Source organism: Hyaena hyaena, unplaced genomic scaffold (assembly GCF_003009895.1).
Source record: "Hyaena hyaena isolate Hyena2069 unplaced genomic scaffold, ASM300989v1 scaffold_607, whole genome shotgun sequence".
Classification (NCBI taxonomy): domain Eukaryota; kingdom Metazoa; phylum Chordata; class Mammalia; order Carnivora; family Hyaenidae; genus Hyaena; species Hyaena hyaena.
In genome coordinates this window covers 277,109-300,439 of record NW_024081241.1, presented here as the reverse complement: position 1 = coordinate 300,439, position 23,331 = coordinate 277,109, and the positions used below count along the sequence as shown (strand labels likewise).

The 23,331-nt window shown below is 43.6% G+C and overlaps 1 protein-coding gene across 2 annotated transcripts in view; it reads right to left on the bottom strand.

The window, feature by feature from the left end:
• Nucleotides 1–23,331, bottom strand: part of CRIM1 (cysteine rich transmembrane BMP regulator 1) — a 190,496-nt gene that overhangs the window by 98,719 nt on the left and 68,446 nt on the right. For both annotated transcript variants that reach the window (XM_039257229.1, XM_039257228.1), the window contains exons 3-4: nucleotides 2,919–3,161; nucleotides 1,790–1,910 (exon numbers count right to left, since the gene is read on the bottom strand). In XM_039257229.1, the coding sequence (XP_039113160.1) occupies nucleotides 1,790–1,910; nucleotides 2,919–3,161 (364 nt within the window). The remainder of the gene's footprint in view (nucleotides 1–1,789; nucleotides 1,911–2,918; nucleotides 3,162–23,331) is intronic.

Below are 23,331 nucleotides of genomic sequence, written 5' to 3'. Positions count from 1 at the left end.
CACTTCGATCCCCTGGAGAGACTGTAAAAACGCCTACTGTGCCTCCTACACGCATATGGGTGCCATGTTTTAACAGTGACTTGAGAATTGTCCCTCTTACTCACTGAAGGACGTGTTAATTAACAACTGGCTGAGCTGTGATTAATTAGGTTCTCTAATATAACGTGCCACCTTCCTTTGCATGAAGACCTTGAAGGGACATCTGTTACTGTGAGGGCCGCTCCCTGGTCCTCCATTACGGACTTGTAATACCTCACATTTGCACAATGCTTCACCCCTTTCCAACTATCTTTACATACGTCATCACGCTGTAATGTCCTAAGAGGGGGCTGCTTGCTGTGAGTACGTTCCCTCCACAAAGATCATTGACCTGCTTTACGGTACCAGACAACGGATACAACAAGGGATGTGACTCACATCTGAGAGGCTCCCAGAGCTTCTGACACGGTGAAGGTCAGGGAAGAACTCATGTTGTTTTACGAGAAGAAAAGAAATTGTCACAACACACTCTGGATGTCTACTCCAATTATGGGCTATAAATCACTGGCACTTATCTACGGACCATATGTATTCATATGTTAACAGGGCCATTTGTAAAATCAAAATGGCTCCTGTAATAAACACACATGGGAAGTGCCTGGCACTGGATGGGTCAGATGGACAGGTTTAGAAAGGGAGCTAAGGAAGTCCCCATTTCAGCTGTGGATATTAAATGCAGAGCAGAGGAGAAAGAAATGAGTCGATTTAGGGGCTCCTGGGTGGTTCAGTCGGTTAAGCATCCAACTTCGGCTCACGTCATGATCTCATCATTTGTGGGTTCAAGCCCCATGTCAGGCTCTGTGCTGACAGCTCAGAGCCTGGAGACTGCTTCGGATTCTGTGTCTCCCTTTCTCTCTGCCCCTCCTCCAATTGTGCTCTCTTTTCTCTCTCTCTCAAAAATAAACGTTAAAAAAAAATTATTTTTAAATAAAAAAAAAAAAAAAAGAAAGGAGTCAACTTAGTCCACATGATGCCTTAGTGGCCTTGGAAAGGCGGAGCAGAGGTTATGGCAGGGAAGAGGGGAGGGCATCTCTGCAGGAGAAACTATAAACTCCATGTTTCTGAACACGGTCTTCCCCAAAGTCAAGCACGAAGGGCCAGCTGGTTCTCTGGAGACTGTCAAGGATGCGACCTGGAGACCCTCAATTTCTGGAGTGAGCCTGGTCCTGTAGGCCTAAGTGGATGTCCTGCTACTACAACTAAAATGAGAGTAACTCTTTTCCCCATCAAGGCAAAGAGGGCTGGCTTGCTTCTCTAGAAAGCACCAGCAGAGCCTAGACTCCTCTTTGCCCCAGCAAGTAGCAGGTCCAGGGGGTGCATGATGGCAAATGTTAAGGATTCCGTGGGCAGCAGCTCCGTGGGGCCTGCAGCGTTTCACCCCATTGGACACGACATGTAAGAACCGGGATGACTCACTGCAGAGGATGCAGTGATGTCCCTACTCTGCCCAGCACCCCGCTGCCTCCCTGGCTGCGTGCTGAGGGACACGTGTACCTGTCGAGTGCCCAGGCGCCCCGGCGGGAAGAACCTGTAAGGGGCACTGACTTAACCTGAGGACACCTGGCTTTGATCCGAGGAACGAGACGTGTAAAGACCAAGTCACAGGAGCGGCTTGGATTTCTCCAGAGAAACAGGAGAGTGTTCCATCTCCCTGGTAACTCGGGGAGGGCGCAGCGCGTGCCTGAAAGTGTGCCTTCGGTGATGCTAACCCCCGAGACAGAGGAGGGCTGATCACTGATGATGGACCAACCTTGTCGGCAGGGTGCAGCAACCGTCCGCCGTGAGTCTGACTTGAGTCTCGTAGCTGTCCAGGGGGCACACGGCCTGCTGAACGGAGGGGCACTCCACGGTGCTGCAGTCCACGCTGAAAACTGGAAGGGGCAAACAGAGGCACCATTTACTGTTACATTTACTTGCACTCGGAGTCCCCGAAAGGAAACACTGGCTCTTCGCAAATGTCTGCGGTTTCCTTGCTCCCCAGAACCCACTCGTCGCACTGATGTTTTCATTTCAGTCAAGGCCAGGGAGTGGCAGCAGGGCCCCTATCTGTGCCAGGAAGGCAGGGGACAAGACCTTGAGAGTTAGGAACAAAGACGCGGAGAGAGAGGGAAGCCAGCGGTGGTTACGTGGATGGCGAGGGTCAGCCGGACGCGTCTCTGGCAGAACACTACAAGGGACTGTTCTGCCTGAGGCTGAACAGCAGTTCAGTGTATCCAGCAGTTAAAAAAAAGTCTGACCAATGGTTAGAAACTTGCAAAGAGGAAATCACTACATTCTAGACCTGCTCACAGGCCGTATTAGAAACGCACAAGAACCAGGATGTTAGAAATACTGCGAAGCAAGAAGTAGCTGGGATACAACAAGTCAAACGTAGCAAAGAAGGTGAGCACACAGTCCGAGTAGACCCAGCACATGCTATCAAGCCAGTGGACGATGGCAAGGGATCGGCAAGGAGGAAGATGGGAGCTGAGGTTTTATTCTAACGCTTCTGGCATTTCGGTGCGTAGTCACACATGCATCTTTCTGTTTACGTCTGATGACTGGTTTTAAATGTGATCAAGTGACAGGTCTACCAAAGAAAGCTCTGATTTTCTCTGGGGCAAACGGAGCACGGAGCTACAGCACCATCAATTTTCAACCCTCTTCCTGCATCAAGCAGTCTTTGAAGGAAAAGAGAGAGAGGAAAAAAGACGGTCCCTATCTGGAGGCACATGTGCACCAGCGGGTTATCACCCTGACCAGGAAGACAGCAGTCAGATAGCAGGTGTGCAGAGTGCCGGCGACAAAGCCCGTCTTCCCTGGGAGGCCGGCGGCGGAAGCGGGGCCTGCGACCCTGGGCTGCAGGGAAGCGGGGCCGCCGACCTGATGCCCGCGCGTACCTGGTTTGCACTCATACAGGTCACAACACTCTCCCGGCTTCCCTGACGCCTTGGACACTAGTATGTTCAGGTATCCCGGCTGGCAGACTTTGCGCAGGCAGCCTGCAGGGTCGCACACGCAGCGGCTGGGTAAGGGGCAGCACTCCCCGGGGGGAGCATAGCCCTCGATCAGAACGGAATCTTCAGGACAACGTGGAGAGAACTGGACTTCACAGCGGGCCTTGGAGCAATCTGGCTTCTCTTCTAAATGGGAGAGAAAGAATTTAGCACATGCCCGGGGGGCAGTGTGGAACACTGGTGTCAGGCACAAGGGCAGTCCTGCCTGAGGATCGATTCACGGACGGAAGGGGAGAGAAAGAAACCCGGTGGAAACCATCACACTCCGCTCAGCCAGCCATGAAAATCTCCCGAGATCTGCTCAAGACATGGGGGGGAGGGGGGGCTGGGGGGCCGTGGTGGCCTTCTCCACCTCCCCGCTCACTTGTGCTGAATAATCCATGTTTGGTGTGCCCACCAAAATCAAGAGTGGCGCAGGAAGGTGCCTACGTGACGTGCACGATCTGGGAAGAGACCTTCATCACTGACTGATCGAAAGATCTTTGAACTTAAAAAAGGAGTTTTAAGGGCTGCTCTCTGAAAACAGCGTATGTTTAAAATCCCGAAATAGACCCACAAACACATCCTGGCTACTTCAGGGACCAGACACAAAGGCAGGTGATTATCAACACCAAAGAATTCTATCTCTGAGCCCTACATTTTGAAGAGATGAACTTACTTAAGATCACTGGATTCTATGACAGGGAAGCTTCGCAGGAGGGAGAAGGAGCTAAGTGGCAAGGTAACGTCCCTAAACACCATCTGGCATGTCAGTCTCTAGCAGAGATCTATCAAATGCCCCTCTCCTTCCTTGGGTATCATGTACTGGCCACTGCTGTGCCTCCATTTTAAAAGAAAAGAAAAATAAATCGAGCAAAGCCCTAGCTTCTGGAGCCCCGGCCCATAGCTGAGTCTCTTGGTTTAAACTTTTAAGAAACGTACACCAACATTATGTCCTTGAGGAAAAGGCTGAATCAAACTCAGAGTACATCATCATAACCCCGTGATCTCTGGGGTAGAGGGAGGGCTGGAGTTCAGAAGATGTTGGGTGAAAATGATGCCATGTGGTACTGGGGGACGTGATTATTAGCTCTGTCTTTTCTACAGTAAAACCCATCCAGAATCACAAAGCACGGTCAGATCCAGGTCACCCAGTTTATTCTTCTAAACTAAAAATTATAGTCTGTACCTGTGCTCACTGATACAAGTCAAACAGGGAGCCAGGTGTCCTCACTTCCAGACCACTCATCTCTTTGTATTACAAAAGTAGATCTATTTCCAAAACCAAGTACTCCTCAGGATATTCCTACCTTGATCGCTGTATCTTTCATTTCACTGACCGTCTTCCTTGTCTACTTCCTGTCTAATCAAAATATATGATGGGAGAGCCTTCCTACTCACAGTTTTAGCAAATTCATTAAAAAATATTTACTGAGCACCTGCTGTTCTAGCAGTGAGCTGCACCGTAAAAAGGACAGGCACAGATTCCTGCCCTCATATAGTTTACAGCACAGTGGTGGGTGACACAAAATAAATGGTAAGCATCATAAATAAGCAAACTGTGTAGTAGCGGAGGGCTAACTGCTATGGAGAAAAAAATGGAACAGAGCAAGGGGGAACCAGAGTGATGGGGGGGGGGGTTATAATCTGGTCAGAACAGGCACCACTAAGAAGCCAATGTTTGAACAAAGACTTGAAGGAGGGAAAGAGCGGGCCATGGAGACATCTGGGAGAAGAGCATCCCTGTGGTGGGAAGAGCTAACGCCATCCTGCGTGTCCCCAGAGGAGCGGGGAGCCCAGCGTGGCTACAGTAGGCTATATGGAGAAGGCATATATCCTATTTTCCTACGGTAACCCCAAACAACTGCCTGGTGAGCAGAACACAAGAGGAATCCCACTCTGGGATATCCATCAGTGTGGACACAACAAATCAAGAAGCTGGGAAGGAGAAAGTGAATCCTGACAGTACGAGGATTGATGGAGATGGAGTTTGTGAAGTACATTCCATGGATGACTTCTCTGGCAAATGCACACACGCAGCTCATACCAAGAGCTCTGTGGCTTTAACTGCAAACAACACTTCATTCCTCCTCTTGTTAATGCGCTGCGATGAACTTTATTCTGTATCACATTCTATTCCATTCTTATCCTGAGAAATACTTGGTGTATACGATCAGACTTTCCAAATACATGCTTCAATAAAACATGCTTTCATTATAACCTAACATTCTTACACCTTCCTAGTTATTCCACTCTTTCAGCTTCATGGTATCAATGTTGTCACCTAGTGGTGCGTTTGCAGTTCAAGACTTGAGAGATTCGTTTACTTCTTAGAAGCTGCCTTTGTGGGGCACCTGGGTGGCTCAGTCGGTTAAGTGTCCAACTCTCGACATTGGCTCAGATCACTAACTCACGGTTCATCGGTTCAAGCCCCGAGTCAGGATTTGCATTGCCAGTGTAGAGCCTGCTTGGGAGTCTCTCTCTCTCTCTTCGCTCTCTGCCCCTCCCCGACTCTCTCTCCCTTGCACGCTCTCTCAAAATAAATAAACTTAAAAAAAAAAAAAAACCTGCCTTTGTAATACAAAAGGTAGGCTATCACCGACACTGCCTGAATCACTGTCCAAAGGGATTTAGGAATGTTAAAAATGAGGTTAGTTAAATCTTATGAAGTTAAATCTTTTTCAACTTTTCTCAAGATGATCATGTTGGCGTTCCCCGTAAGTTATTATACAATCAATCAGCAGATTTAAAATCTTCATTGTTTTCTTAGAGTAAAGCCTCTTTCTAAAGACTGAGCCAGATTTGACTTCCTAACATTTTAAGGTTTTTAAGCTTATAAACGTGACTAATACTTACTGTAGCTCTTTGGGGTGTGTGCCTGCTGGCTTCACCCACTCTCCGTTCCAAAGTTATACTAAATGGGCCAGTGAGCTGTTGATCATTCATTCTTCCTTTCTCTGCTATAAAAGTTTCAGTCACATAGGAATTAAACATTCTTTGAGGTTTTCATACAACCCATGTGTAAAAACTATCTGAATTTGGTATTTTTTTTAAAGAAAGAAGGGACAGATTTCTTCGGTTATTAGACTTCAACTATTCTACCTCTTTTAGAATCATCTATACTAACGCTGTAGAGTAAGAAGTATCTAATTTATCTAGAGTTTCAAACTCATTTCAGGTTTTGCTACCAAGCATTTCTTTCTTTCTTTATGTTTGTAGTTTATGTGCTCATCAGTTCTTTTAAGTTTCTGAAACTCTTCTTTGTCTTTCAGATTATTTGTTTTTTCTCTAGCATTTTAAGAGTAATGCTTGGATGGCTTCTATTTCCTCTATTTTCTTAGAAAAGCAAACAATTTCAATTATGATTTTAGTACTTTAGGCCAAATATTGCTTTGGTTATATTGTGATTTTTTTTTTTATAGGACTCTCAATGTAACTCATATCTAAGTAATCTACAATTCAACTTTGATTCCCTCTTTAAAGACTTTATAGAAGAATGCTATTAAATTTCTGTATAGGTAAATATTTTTGGCTTTCCTCCTCCTGAATTTGTTTTATTCTCTTGCCAGAGAACATATGCTGTACTACTCTGTTAGTTTCTTGAGAGAGAGAGAGAGAGAGAGAGAGAATGAATGAATGAATGTTGGCACATATGTGTATAAATATGGCCTAAGGTCATTTTTAAAATACATGGGTATTTGAAAAGAACATGTATTCCCCTTTACTGAATGTAGACTTGCAAATCTATCCAATCAAGCTTAATTATGACATTCAGACTGCTTCTAACATTTTAAATCTAATTTCCACAAAGAATCTATTAAAATTATCCACTATGAACCAGTAACTCCTTATATTGCTATCATTTTTTTACTTCAATTTTTAAGGTTTTGCTCTTAACTTTAGGCACAAGATTCAAGCCTATTACTCTGACTTGGCAACTTGTAAAATGACGTTTTTAAAGAACCTAGATTTCTAAGATTTGTATCTTTCATTTTGTAATTGTTAACGTTCTTAGCTTTTCTCTTCTTTTAATCGTCTTTTCAGATCTTGATGGATTATCTAGAACTCTTACTAGCACCTTCTCACAACCAGCCATCACCTGCCTACCCAGCCATGGTTACCACAGCATCGGGAAGTGTCTTTATGATACTTTTCTTTCTCGGCCCATTTCTAAATTAATTCTTCCAACAGATTTCATTTATTCATCTATGTCTCCATTCCATCTCTCTCCCATGAAGAAAATAAGGAGAAAACTACAGCCACACACGTATTTCCCATTCATTTAGAAGGTTTTTTTTGATATTACCTCTGAATTTTAAATTTCATCCATTTGAAAAGAAGCCTCTTCTGACTCTTCCCCTACGGTGCCTAACAAATCTATATATGATAGTTAAGTTAATTAACAAGGTTTCAGTCTGGTTGCCTCAGTAACACTTTGCAAATGGCATTTAAAAAAAAAAACTGCCCCAGATATAGAAAGATTGAAGTGACAGAATCACTTGTAACAGAGGTCATGGAGAGAAAATAAGCTTCTTTCATCCTATTAGTTATCTTCCTTTAAGAGGATAGCCCTTAAAATATTGACAGGGTCACTCAGTATCAGAATGATTTTACAGTAATAATGAAAAGTGCGTATCAATTTAAGTCACTTTAACCCATGTGACCACATGCCGGCCAACTGTAGATCTTCTCCAGGTTCCTAGGTCAACAGGGAAAGTGCAATTATGATCTACAAGTAGCAATCGCATTCAAGAGTTTTCTGCTCAAATACAGATTTTAATAAAACCAAAGCCAAAATAACAACTACTAGATGGGAAGGGAAAAAAGAGAAAAGAAACTTATATTGCCAGATTCTCGCTATATCTGATTTTCTGCAGAGTCCCACACATCTGACACCAAAGCTTTCTTCCTCGTTCCAAATCTCTTGACATGGTCACTTAAAATGCTGCATACTTGTTAATGGGAAACAGGCAGCATATAATGGACTACTGAAATTCAGACAGGTACCTAGCTATGAGATCAACTGCTGGGTGCTGGGTCCTTTTCCTGAAATCTATCCTGATTCTCTCTCTCTCTCTCTCTCTCACACACACACACACACATACACGCGCGTGTGCGCGCAGCACACAATCACTGGGACACAATCCTCGTGAGTTCCAATCACAGAGACATTTCAAGGGACCCCAACTTTGGATTAGACTTGAGATCCCAGAATTTAGCAGGCAGAGCACAGAGCAAAGAGGGGAAGATTCTAGGACCTCTGAAGTCTTGGAGTAGTTATGGCATCAGTGAAGGAATCACAGGGGCCACTTGGCGGTCTTGGCAGGCAAATCTCCTCACAGTACCAGCCGAGGTACAGTCTGAGAAATCTCTAATCCTTCTCTCATTCATCCAACAAATATTTACTGAATGACTTCCATGTGCCAGGGCTCTGGGCACAGAGCTTAGAGCTGGGAATAAAACAAAGTCCTTGCCCTCCTGGATTCAAAATTCAATCAACAGAGAGCTACACAGCATGGTGCCAGGCGGTGATAAATGCCCTGAAGTAGAATCAGCAACGCGGGTGTAGCCGGTGGGTGAGCAGGGCAGCTGCACAGAGACCTGAATGAAAGAAAGGAGAAGGCACACAAACAGCAGGGCAGGAGAGTCTCAGATGGAGGCACCAGCAAGGGTAAAGGTGCTAAGGTAAGAACATACCTCACAATTATGAAGAAGAAATCTAAACTAGGTATTTCCCAGGTAGGAAATACCAATAAAGACGTACAGGAAAAATATTTTGACAGATAATGTTTCTCATTAAGGATTCAATTCTCACGACTGCACTAGGGAAATGAAAGCAATCTTTATTAATGGTGCACCTTCTATGCATAATGCACCATGCCCCTCCTTTTCTCCTTTCATACATCCCCTGTGAAGAGGCGACATTTTCCTTTCTACTTGGCAGATGAGGAGCTAGGCACAGAGAGGTTAAGAAGCTTGCCTAAGGTCACAAAGCAAGCGGCACAGCCTCTGAAGCCGACAATCTTCTCATTGGTCCACAATACCAAAAGCAAAAGGGACTTCAACTTTCTTCATTGGCTTCCCTGGTTACTTGTATATTTTGTCAGCAGCTCTGGTTTTTGCTCACACATAGAACACAAAATTAATTTGCAAAGATAAAGACAGAGTTCAGGGTCCTCAGTATCGTCCTCAACACTTTCTGGTCGGCCAGCCTCCCAAACTCATTTGCTCCTTGGCCTTACAGACATCACACAATAAAAGGTAGTTTTGTTTGTTTGGTTGGTTTTTGTATCCAGCATTATTTTGTTCTGAAAACTTCTATTACAAATATAAGACACATGTCATCCCTATGTTTTTAAATTTAGAGACTGACTCCTTTAAAGTTACACTGTGAATTCTCTTCATTCACATTCCACGATTTTATCATAACCTTTTTTGGCAAGCTTTGCGGTGAAGACTCGTTCCGCACAATCATAACCCCGAGGGGAAAAAATTAGGCTTGTTGATACAGTCCCAGAAATATTTCATCTTTCAGCTTGTTCAGAAACACCAGCTGTACTTTCCCAGCACTTTCTTTTACTCTGGATTTAGGATTTCACAGAGAGGGAATCTACATACACCCTTTTCTTGGCGGTCTGTTGCAAGTGCCATACTAAATTGTTTTCATTACCTAATAAAGCTACTTTGCATCCTAGAATATAAATTAGCAAGATATAAGAGGGAAAAAAATGAAACGATCCGTAAAGCTGCAACGTACGATACTTTAGTGGGTCTCAGGCTGGCTGTCCATTCCAATCACTTCGCAAGCTTTTAAGAATAACAACTGTCTGGAGAGGGAGGGAGGCAAACCATAGGAGGCTCTTAGATACAGAGAACAATCTGCGGGTTGATGGGGAGGTGGAGGAGAGGGGAAAATGGGTGATGGGTGCTGAGGAGGGCACTTGTTGGGATGAGCACTGGGTGTTGTAGGTAAGTGATGAATCACAGGACTCTACCCTGGAAACCAAGAGGACACTTTACACACTGTATATTAGCCAATCTGACAATAAATTATAGTTTTAAAAAATCTTATAAAAAAATAAATTAAAAAAAAAACACACAGATAAGGCCTGCTGAGTTCCTGCATACGTTACCATATCACATATATGCATGGAAACATTGAGTGCTGTGTTTAATTCCTAAGGAAATAAAATGAACTTCAATCTCCTGAAGAAAAAAAGAGTGAGAAATTTTTTTCTGAACCAAAATACCTTTCCAACTGATCCCTGTAATTCCTCACATAAAGATTAATTGATTGGCATTTAGTGAAAAATTTCCAGAAATGCAAATGTCTCTTTGTGGATATTAAATAAAATCTAAACTTAGGATTGGGGGGGAGGGGGCAAAAAAGAATATACCACTGTCTAGATGCCACCTTAAATCAATGAAATCAGAATTTCTGGAGGAGGAGGCTAGGAATTAATACTTTTAATAGCTCCCTGGGTGATTCTATTGTGTGATTAGAGCTGAGAATTACTGTGTTACTCCTCCGAGCAAACTGGGAGCCATTACAGTGGAGTTCCCTATTGACAATAGAGCTTTGCGAAGGGCATGTTCAAACATCCTGTCAAATGGCAGCTGGCCAAATGCCAAGGAAGCACTGAGCCCTCCAGATCTGCCTGCCAGCAAATGGTCCAAACTATAAGCTGAGCCCCATGGTACCTCAAGGACTCTCTCGGCCCACACATCTTTTCAATGTGGGATATTACTGATTTGGGTTGAAAATAATGGTTTACATTGGAGCTCTGCTACTCAAAGGGAGAGCCTCCCTGGACCAGCAGCATCAGCGTCACTCGGGCACTTGTTAGGGCTATACAGACTCAGACGCCCAGGCCAGACCTACTGAATCTGCACGTCAGCAAGACTTCCAGGTGATTCAGTGGTCGTGAGTAGTGGTTCTCAAACAGTGGGCCACAGACAAGTGCATCGGCATCTCCTGGGCATATGCTAGAAATGCGGATTCTAAGGCCCCGCATCAGACCTACAGTATTAGAAACTGGGAGTGGGGCCCAGCAATGTCTCTGACCAAACCCTCCGTGTGATTCTCACGTGCTGGGCGGTCCGAGAACCATGGTGCTGGAATAATGATTCTCAATCCTGGCTGCACATGAGAATCACTAGGGAGCTTCATCATCCAGAAGCTCAAGAGTATACCACAGACCAATTAAATCAGAATTATTGGAACCTGGGACACTGGTATCAGGATTTGTAAAGTCCCCGGACGTTTGTAAAGTTGATTCACTGTTCTAGGCACCTCTTCCCTCCAACATGCCACACTCCCAGGGGATCTGAGGCTGCTTTAATTCTCAGCAACTCTGAATCAACAAGTTCTCTGGAGTCTTCTCTGAAGAGGTCAGAGCTCCTTGGGAGGTGCGAAAATAGCTGAGAGAAGGGTAGAGGGCAGGGAGTGGGAGAGTCAGATCCCAAACACGGCCTGCATACATCCCACTGAATTTTAAATCACGGTTTACCAAAGTTTATTACAATTCTGAGTCCAGGGATGCTTCATTTCATCATCCATTAGTTCACACCATGAACATGTATTCAATTTATTCCCAGAGGATTTGCCATTCATATGATTAAATTTAGTTATCTGTACACAGTAACCAACTTTCAAAATGAAACCATGATTTTATTTTTAGAAACCTGGCAATAAAATAAAGCTTCAGAGGATGGTCTGGATAAATGTACAAAATCCAGAAGAGTGCTTTCAAAAAGACTAATTTTGCCTAACAAACTTCTCTGAATACCTCGTTCCCTTTTTTAAAAAGCTGTAAACACAAGTCCCCAGAAAATGAATGAAAATTACCAGAGAATGGGAAAACGACTAATGAGGGAAACTTACATTAACTAAATTTGCGTTGTCAGTTCAGCAACATCCTAAGAGGAATCTTCGTACCAGTCTGAAAATGTCATAGAGGTATAAACCTTAGAAATGAAGAACTCCCCACGGTGGTGCTGAAGCGGAAGGCCACATCCATTACAGAATACAAACAAAGCCTCTATTTTGCTGCGCGATCTTCACTTTGGGTGAGTCGCTTTCTGCGCTTCAAGTTTCCCCGCATTGAGGAAGGGATGCTGTAAACCCAGGCTCTTTTGTGAAATCACGGTAGGGCCTTGAAAGGTGCAGCGCTGCCCATCTAGGGCACGGGGGGCGGGGGGGGGGGGCTGGCAGAGCAGGCGTCTCTGCAGACGTCCTCCAGCCTCCAGCCAGGCCTTCTGCGAGCTCTTCCTCTGCAAGCAGGGCCTCTGGGAGGACCTACAGTAACTGCTGAATTAGAGGAGAAGCCAGTCCTTTTCTTGTAAAATGCCAGTATTTGTTAACAATGTAGTTTTAGTAGTAGAGTCGAAAAAATGAGATCTTACGAGACTTTAAGAAGCAAGGAACAGAAAAACCAAGGGTATTGTCAGCAACTCTGTCGAATTCCTGAGTCCCAGAGGTGGGATATGGATTTCAGAAGTCTTTAGAAGGGCTCCAAAGAATACTATGTGCTGATCGGAGGTCTTCAGAAGTCCCTGCACTTATGTGATTAAAATGACGTACCACGAATAAGGAGGGCGTGGAGAAGCATGGAAAGAGGCTGTGCAGAGAGCACCGCAGGGCACGGCTGGAGATGGCTCTTTGCTGACAAGAGCAGCCGTAAAGAACAGCAGGCTATTTAGCTGTTCAAGCGGTTGTTTCTCATGAGGGTTTGCACATTCTGGGGGGAAAAAAGTCCCAAAAAACATGCGGCTAAATATATGGAAGTAGATTTTTGAAAAAATTATCTTGGCCATTTATTTCTTCTTTCTCGTCCTTTTTTATTTGTTTTACTTAACATAAAATACTTGTTTGTACCCCTTGCTCCTCATTTAATGAGGCTACTTTTTAGCTACTTTTTATCTCTCTGGCATATATGGGAGTCAGTATACCTACCTGCGTCCTATCAAGATTTGAAAAGAAAGTGCGTTCAAACCTTGGCTCCTCTACAACCAGCTGTGTGATCTTGGACACGTTTCCTGACACTTCTCTTTGTCCAGGTTTCCTCAGGGTTGTTGTAAGAGTTAAGCGAGATAATACACACTGCAAGGAGTCCTCTGCCTGGCACATCCAAGCGTTGTCAATTGGTACATGAAGTCTAGGCTTTGCGTTAGACTAACCTAAGACTCCTCAGTGCAGTATACTTATGTGTTAAATGGGGCATAAAAATACCTATCCTATGAGATTGTTTTAGAGATAATAAGAACACATTCGCTTGTATTATATAAATACTACATAAAAGCTACATAAATATAAAAGAATATTTCATATTCCACCTATACATGCATAGGCATATATATAAACACATACATATATGCATGCAGGGCATTATCCTAGGCCCTCATATTAGCTCACTTCTCCTCTCAGTTTGTTTTAAACCTAATGCCCAACACAACGTCTGGGACACGGACGTGATCATTAAATGTCTTCTCTTATCGATAAAGGGGAAGCCAATTATGAAACACACAGGCACACCATATACATTCCCACATACATACATCTCTTAGCAAGCCCCACATACAGTCATCTTAGCATGCTAGAAGTTGGACTCCAGTGCTGTTTCTCTATCAGCTTCCACTACTTTCCTTATTGATTCCTTTAAGAAAAAAAAAAAAGGCCACTTTTCTGAGAGAACAGTCTCTGCTCTGTCTGGAGAGCAGGAAGGAAGCAGCCTCATACAGGTAGTTTTCCCTAGAGATTCTTCCCCAGCTATTTCTGCATTCAAGATGTGCTGACCAGCCTGGCTCACAACGCTAGCAACGTGACAAGATGGAATATAGTGGTAATGACTGCCTCTCCCAAACAGACATACAAAGGCCTCCCGACATTCATACCTACACTACTAAAGGCCCTCCCACATAAGAAAGTGCTTCCTCCTTGCAGCCCGCCTCTGGCGGTCAGCGTCTCTCGGAACAGCCTCACTCCCTTCCCACAACTCTTCCTCTGAAGGCCTCTCCACCCTTCTGACCGTTCCTTCCTAATCAGCCTTGCGCTGGGCCAAGCCCCTGAAAGGGCCCCACATTTCTATGCCGTCTTTGTATTCTTTGTGTACCCACGGCGTAAACCCTCATCTACCACGACCGCCAAGAGGGCACCCAGAGACTACAAATATGTGAGCTGCAGCTGAGCAAAGGGACGTGTTTACTTTCCATCCGGAACGACAACTTGACCTGCAGCAAAAACAAAAATACTGCAATGTGTATTTTTTCCCAGAAATGATAATTATAGTACTCCAAACATTTTTCAAAATTCAACTACCAAAATGGAAAAGGCATCTCAAAAAATAATTTATTAAATAGGCGCTTATATTCTTGGTAGCCCCTTACATGGAAATTCCACTTTTTTTCCCTTCATAGCCATTAAAGGGCTTGGCTCCTGGCTCAAAACCCTCTCCCAGGGCAAGGTGAGGTTCAACCTGCCAAGCTGCCAGGTAGATGGTTGAAGAGCTCTCCTTATTCATCACAGCCTGGGTTTGTAGCACCTTTTCCACCCCAAAATACCAGCGATTTAAGAATCGCGGTGACACAAAGGCAGTTCTGCACATCTGGCTGGTGAAACGCCTGAACAGAGAAGCAGAGGCTAGCGGGGCTCCACGAACCAAACACACGAGTACAGTATGTGGACTCTTCCCAGGAGCGTGATGTGAACCCGGCTTATTCTCACTCCTCTCTCTGAAGAATGTGCTTCCTCACTTCATTCCCCACCCAGTGGTTTTCCTTTAGCCAAAGTTCTTCTGGACTCCGTACTCCCATCGGGGTACGGCCCTTGTAGCTACCGCTCTCAGGCTTTCCAACATTCTTTTGAAGTGGTTCTCAACTGACTGTGCAGGACGGCTTTTTAAAGCATGGACTGTGAAGTTCGCCTCCAGACTTGCTGATATCGTTGGTCTGGGATGAAGCCTGAGAAGGTGCACTGCTAACAGATTCACAGGTTACTAATGCTGCTGTCTAGGCACCAGGATTTGAGAACTGCTGCTTTAAACCATGTCTGTTTGAAAATTTTTAACTCTCATAAGCTCTACCACCAGCTCTCCTCCTCCCAAGCTCTCCTGTCCCTTTCTTTCTCTGCAGATATGTAGTAGAGCTGGCATTAGGCGTAGAAGGATAGTGACATTCTTGATGACCCTGACAGGCCTAACCTCATCCTCTTCTACATTACATAGCAGCCTACAAGGAGCTACCATCTCAGGCCTGAGATAAAATTCAGAGAGGAGCTCATGGAGAGGGCAGGCACACGGTTCAGACCACTAGATCAGATGGCATGGAGAGCTTAGGGCTGTTGCCAGTGAACACAGTGCTTAGTGCTGGGGCTCCTCTCACATTTCAGGGGGATAGCGTAATTCCAAATATTTTCAAATACAGCAAAGGACATAATGACGCCATAAATCAGTCTAACCAGAAGGAATTAAAGGGGACAAAACAGTATATGATGAACCAACTCTCACAAATTCACACTCTAATAATTGGGAATTTGTGATAATTTGGAATCAGAGTGTCATGAAATTTAACTTTAACATGTCTGATGGGGACTAGACTCTACAAAGCCGCTAGGAACCTAAGTTCCTTTCATTTATTTGCTCCTCAATACATACTGTGGAGCCCTTATCCATCTAGTCTTCCAACCAGAAGGAAGAGAGAAAGTGGAAGGGGGAGGGCACAGCTCTAAGTGGCATACTGCGAGAAGCTGCATTATGGCTTCAACTCCCTTCACCTGGCCTGGACTTAGTCACATAGCCACACCTACCTGCAAGGGACTCTAGGAGATGTGGCCTTATTCTGGATGGCCATATTTGTAGCCAAAACTTTGTATCTATGGGAAAAGAGGAGAATGGATACATGGGTGCAGGGACTAGAAACCTCTACCATAATTTTTCTAAAGAAATAAACCATGTTAATAGGGTAGTATCCTGCCCATTTTTAAAAATTTGTTAAAGTTTATTAGAGAGAGAGAGGGAGAAAAAGAGAGAGAGAGAGAACATGTGTATACATGAAGAGAGAAGGAGCTGAGTAATAAGAGGGAGAATTCCAAACAAACTCCAAGCTCAGTGTGGAGCCCAACACGGGGGCTTAATCCAATGACCATGAGATCATGACCTGAACCAAAATCAATAGCTGGACACTTAACAGACAGATTCACCCAAATGCCCCATGTGCTATCCTTTAAAGAATAAAGTAAATAAAGCATTCTGAAGAATCCATTGAGCAACACTCAAATAAAGCAATATAGGTAGGTGTTTCTTACCAAAGATCTACATGTTAAAATGACCTGGAAGATTATTATTTATCAACTCCAAAAATATATACTCATCAACTACCATGCAGGAGACTTGGTAACAAAGTGGTATATTTTAATAAAAGTATATGTATACCCTATTCATCAGTGAGCCTATTTTCCATGCACTCAAACTTTAAGCAGAAAGCCTAGGTTCTAATTTCAACAATTCAATCTAATCCTTCCTGTAATTAAGGTATGAAAAATAGATGGACTGAAGATTTGAAGGTTTGATTACAAGAAAAGGAGAGGAATTAAAATGCTTGACCTTGCACAGAAATGTGGGAATGGCTCTATCTACAGTACGTCTGTGTCAAGGGAGAAGAAAATTTTTCTTAGCCAGAAATTCTTACATGTAAGTGAAGAAAACAGTGGCCTAGCAAAGCGAAGTGACTTGCCCAAAGGTCATCTGGCTAATGAACGTTGAGACAGGGCCAGAAGCCAGGTCTCCTGAGAATTCTGCATCGGTTCCACCAAGATACACAGTCAGTCATCATACTAACGATCTCATCTTCTGGTCCACAGTGTGCATCTTTCCCTGACAGTTACTCATCTTTTCTGCAATACTTAAAACTGCTTAGAATCTAGCTTAAAATTGTGAATACAAAGCTCCTTTATTATGAAATCAGTTAAGTATACACACCAAACCAAAAGTAACCCTTTATAAGTGGAGTGGCTAAGAAGGGTCAGAAGAGCAACCTCTGGTCACAGGGTGGCTGTGGTGCTGTCCACCACTTAGGTGCTGATAAACTACTCATCCACACAAGCAGAGCCTTGTCCTTGGAGACATGGATATCAAATATGCTGAGGATGGGAGCAATGGCATGACTGCTAAGATGAGATCTATGTGCAACACCAAGGGACTTGGGACTGGAGACCTGGAAGGAGACAGCTCCCATGTGGCACATCATACGGCCTCATACTATAGGGTTCCTCTGTAACTACCCAATCTCCAGGAAGTTTATTTAGCCCTTTAGGCAATTTCCCCCAGTCCATTCAGAAAACAAAGCCCAGCCATAGAAGAGTAGAAACTCTAAGACTAGAGAAGCTGGTAATAAATACCACACAGCAGCTCTCAGCATTAAAGACAGTAAAAAGCCCCTGAGTATCTGCTGTCGAGATCTTGACTTGGCAACAGTGTCTGTAACGCTTCTGTCTGTAAAATCCTTTCATACTGCCATGGCTTCCTCACATGTTAAACAGTGCCTCTTTGCTGTCTCTGGTTTTGTGGTGGACTTGACTTATCCGTATACCATACCTGGTGATGGCTGAAATCCTATGGACACCTGTGACCTACAATATTCAGACTCTGTCCTGATACTGACTGTAGACTTTTGCCAGCCCCACCTTTTCAAGGCATTGTAGGTCCTTTGTCCAGCAAATGAGGAGAAAGCCAACCTTCTCCATGTCTTTTCCATTTCTCTTCCTTTTCTTACTATTTTTCTGCTGTGAAGTCATAGCTATCCTTATGTTGAGAAAGCTACTTTTTAGAATTTAGGATTTATGTTAATACTATCCTTTGTCCATGTTATAACTGAGAATATAAAAACTTGCCTCGGAAGGGTGAAAGGGAACCTCCTAGGAGATCAGGTATAAAGAAGGGGGAGTGGTAATTCCCAGCTTTACTGATTCAGGAGCTAATCGGTTGGCTGTATGTGAATTTCTATTCTAAGGCATTTTGTTATTGTTGTTAAGAAGGAAAACAAACCAAAAAACCCAGACACTTAAATACAGAGAACAAATTGGTGGTTGCCACATGGCCGTGGATGGAGGGGGAATGGGTGAAACAGATAAAGAAGATTTAAGGGGCGCCTGGGTGGCTTAGTAGGTTAAGCGTCCAACTTTTGCTTAGGTCATGATCTCGCGGTTCCTGGGTTCGAGCCCCGCGTCGGGCTCTGTGCTGACTGCCAGCTCAGAGCCTGGAGCCTGTTTCAGTCTGTGACTCCCTCTCTCTCTGACCCTCCCCTGCTCATGCTGTCTCTCTCTCTCTCCTAGAAATAAATAAAACATTAAAAAAAAAATTAAAAAAAAAAAAAGATTTAAGAGTACATTTATTCTAAGTATTTTTTAAGAGTATTTCTTTGAAACTGACAATGGTTTTTCTTTAATATTTATTTTGAGACAAAGAGAGAAAGAGGCAGAGAGAGAGAATTCCAAGCAGGCTCTGCATTGTCAGCACACAGTCTGACATGGGGCTCAATCTCATAAACAGTAGGATTATGATCTGGGCCAAAATCAAGAGTCATAGACTTAACTGACTGAACCACCTAGGTTCCCCCCTAAGTGTTTTTTTAACAAGACATTAAGAAGCCATCCTTACCCTCTGACTTACTGACCAGTCTCAGAATTCTAGGATCTAGGGTGACTACTGCCCCAATTTCTAGTTCTACCTGGAGATACCACTTTTTCATTGTCCTCCCTATTCACGATGATTTCCTCCTAGGACGCTAACAGAATCTGATCAGCCACATACTCTTTTAAAAAAACAGCATCTGATACAAGTGGTTACTGCTATATGTTAGTTTTATCTGATTGGAAAGCCTTAAACAACGAAAGATCTGAGACATCTCAACACCTGCAAGATTAATGTTGTAATCTAAGAAGGCTATTCAGTCAACATATCATTACCAGGCCTCCTAGTAAAAAAAAAAAAAAAAAAGATTGGGGGTGGGGAGAATGGAAATACAGTAGACTCGGGCTTTCCACAAGAGACAATTCCTGAGGTCCCTGTACACACTAATTGGTGTATGATGCCACAGATTACAGTTGCCCCGGAAAGTGCAACATTATACTGGTCAGTTCACTTGCTGAGGCATTTCTAGGAATTGCTCTTCCTTGTTTTTGTACCAGGCATTTCAGGGATTCAATCTACTGCCAAACACAGCACACCAGCTTTCTAATTTGTCCCAGATTTCTGTTTTCTGGTAAGGAACCAGAAACCAGAACTTTCTAGGACTTCACTTTACTCTTCTTCCTCCTGGCTTTCTTTTAGAAAGAAACAAGTTTTGACCAGTTCATGACTTCTTACATATGGGATAATGAGCTAAAAACAACGGGGCAGTTGGCTTGTTACCAGCTAAGCAATTTGCTCCTGCACAGGTACTTCAGAGCACACCTGATTCAAATGACAAAGGACTAAACGTCATGGATCTTCTGGGTCCTTGTTGCATGAATAATTGAATATATGAATGTGAAATCAATGAATCACAAGGGTCTACTGTGTTGGTTTCTGTGTGACAAATCTCGCATAAGTCATGGCTGTGTCCCTATTCAACAATAACCTCCTACCTAACTCTTCTATACACTGCTCACTTAAGAATGCATGCAGAAAGTGCCACCTCTTCTGAATCCCTGATGAGGATGTTGGGGACAATGGACTTTGTCACCGGTAAGCCTCCTTTTTTGAGTCAGAGGAGGATTTCTCATGTAGCAATGACAAGGGCACTGTGGGATCTAATCTCCGTCCTTTAATTATGTCACTGTGAAGCAAAAGTTATTAAATTAAGAAAAAGGGTTTTTATATTGGAAAACAGACTAATTTTTAATCAAAACTTAGAAATAAACCACCTAAGTTTAAACTGTCAGAAATATATAAAGCTGACTGAGTTGTTCAAGTGAGCTTTAAGAAATGAATCAAACCGCCGTCTTTAATAGTATTCCGGGTGAAATGAACAGGAAAGCTGTCCCATAGTTGCTCTTCTGATAGTCGTTCTGAACAAACACATCTAATGGTTGAGGTCTTAGTCTGTTTAACTGTCTACATAGTATAATATGGGAACCACATTATCTTTATAGTAGTCAGGGAGCCAAAGTGGTATTCATTCTTCCATTTATAAATGTTTCACACTAAGCATGATCCATGGTTCCCCACCCCCACAAACTGACTACCAAGTTTAGGAGAAAGCAAAGCACCAGTTAAAAGGGATCAGGCTGTTGGGTAGACTCAGTCTAACTGCTTATGTGAACCATACAATTCTTTAACTCTTTGAGCTTCCAGCTCCTCTTTATCAATGGGAAGGTTAGCAGATGATTTCTGAGGGCCTTTTCAAAATAAGAATCAGAGAACAATACAGGAAAACTTAAATAACATCATACAGAGTAATTAAAGAGGTGACCCAATGCAATATGCCAGTAAGTGGCAAATGAGTGACAAAGAGTGCTGGGACTCCGGAGAAAGGAGAGGGTACCTGCATGGCAGTTTCTGGGAAAGCTTTATGGAGGAGTGTTGTCTTTATCAAGGTCTTGAAAAGCGGGGCAGGGTTTCAAGCAGGTGTAGCAAGGAGATTGGGAGTAGGGGACTATTCCTGGCAGGGGACATGGTCCAAGTGAAAGCAGAGTGATATGTGATGCAGCATGGCAGTCACACACCCAAACATGTCACTTTTCAGGGACATACCCACAGTGCCACCTCTGAAGAGCACACTGCACCTCTACCTGGCCCCGTGTTTTCAATGGGGGAGGGGGTGGGGGGGGGAGGAGCATTTCCTCCAATGCTCTTTGGACAAATACACCCAACTGGTCAGACTGCCACCATTTATCTGTCCAACACTTCCTGAGCACTCGTTACCTCCTGGCACTTTCCGGAGATACAAAGTACAAAATGTATGGTCTTTGTCCTCTAAGCACATTCTGGTTGTGTTCAAACAAGTCCTCTCCTCTGTGAGATGTTCTTTCCCCTTGGTCTCCTCTACAAGCCCGATTCCTTCCTTTAGCCTACTTTTACAGACTTCGTACATATATCAACTTTTATTTATTAAGAAAAATATTTTTAAGTTTACTTATTTTGAGAGAGACACAGACAGTACAAATAGAGGAGGAGCAGAGAGAGAGGAAGAGAATCCCAAGCAGGCTCTGTGCTGCCAGTGCAGAGCCAGACACGGAGTTCGAACTCATGAAACCCTGAGATCATGACCTGAGTGGAAACCAAGAGTCGGAAGCTTAACCAACTGAGCCATCCAGGTGCCCCAATATACCCATTTTATAAAAATGTTCACACTGCAACATTAATTACTTATATTTTGGCATTCCATGACCAAATGTGCCTTCCATGAGGGCTGGGCTCGAGTCTAGTGCTTCTCTTCTCCCCCAGTGCCCAACATAATGCCTACAACATAGCAGCCAGCCAGGGAACTATTATACCTCTCAGCAAGATTATTCCCTTCCTACTCTTGACGCTTCTATTTTTTCCTGTCTGCCTATCGATCTACTTACCTACCCGCTTACCTAAGTTCTACCACTCACTCTAGGATGTGTCCCTGGGTAACCTCTCCTAGATCAGTGTCCTCATCTGTAAAATGAGGACAATAAAACTCTCCACCTCACTAGCTTGTTGCAAGGTTGAAGTAATACATGTCACCCACTTATACTAATACCTGGCACATAAGCAAGCTGGTCTTGTTAGCTCTCAGTTACCATTTACTGCTGACTTCAGAATAGTTACAAAAAGTTCTGAGACCTTTTTTACAAGTCATAGAACCAAATTTACAATGTAAAGTCAAAGAATCAAATGAAACAAAGGCAATAGACTAAGTAATTAAGCACAATTGTCAGATGGCACCAACAGGAAGTATGCAAAAATGTACCAGGTTCCCCAAGCCTATCTTAACCATACAACAGCAAAAGGTCCTGAACTTTCTTTTTTAGTGTTTATTTTGAGCACCCACGCACAGCACGCAAACACGCGCGTGCAGGGGAGGGGCAGAGAGAAAGAGAGGGAGACACTGAATCCAAAGCAGACTCCAGGCTCTGAGCTATTGGCATTGAGCCCGACATGGGACTTGAATCCACAAACCGAGAGATCGTGACCTGAGCCAAAGTTGGATGCTCAACCGACTGAGCCACCTTGGCACCCCAAAAGCTCCTCCACTTTTTAATAACCATGTAATTATCACTATTATCATACTTTAGAAATGCCTACACACAATGAATGGGTATTACTATAACACTGTATTGCAATCACACTGATACATCCGGTAAAACTGATCCAGTGCTTAAGCAGCTGGGCAGAGGGTGTATCTCATGGTGTAATTAATTTTATGGACTTTTCAAAGGTCTCCAGATCAGCAAGGTAATTATCTTAAAGAATTAAAAACATGCTCTACCAAAAACCTTACGTGGGCATGTGGCTCAATGACTCTTGGCTGACTCTGGCTCAGGACCCCAGGAGGACACCAGTTACCTCATACAGTACAGTGAAACTCTCAAAATCGGTTCCAAAAACAAACTACCTAAATTTATTTGTCATTTTAAAAGGGCTATCATGTATTGAAATGAATTCTAAAGTATGCAAGAATCTCTGATTTAGACAATAAAGAAATCCCATCGTCAAACTTGTAGAATACTCAAGAATGGAAATAATTTTTTCTTACCCAGTGTTCTACATATTGCTTCCGTAATATATGTTATTTATATGCTCAAATGCTCATTTGCAAGAAAAAAATTTTTAAAAGGCTTAGATAGGATAATGCACTGCAGATTTTTTTTTTTTTTTTTTTTTTAATTTTAAAGAGAGTGAGAGGGGCACATGGGTGGCTCAGTCGGTTAAGCATCCAACTTCGGCTCAGGTCATGATCTCACAGTTCGTGGGTTCGAGTCCCGTGTCAGGCTCTGTGTTGACAGCTAGCTCAGAGCCTGGAGCCTGTTTCAGATTCTATATCTCCCTCTCTCTCTGACCCTCCCTGGCTCACACTGTCAACCTCTCTCTCAGAAATAAATAAAACATTAAAAATTTTAATAAAAAAATAAAAAATAAAGAGTGAGAGAGGGAGCCTGTGGGTGCAAGTGGGGGAGAGGGGCAGAGAGACAGTGGAGCCCAATGCAGGGCCTGACCCCATGACCGTGAGATCATGACCTGGGCCGAAATCAAGACTTGGGCACTCAATGGACTGAGCCACCCAGGCGCCCTGCATTGCAGCATTTCTGCAGCCAGTCCTTGGGGAGGACATATTGAAGGCAGCTGAAAAAATATGACAAAGAAAGACATAATGG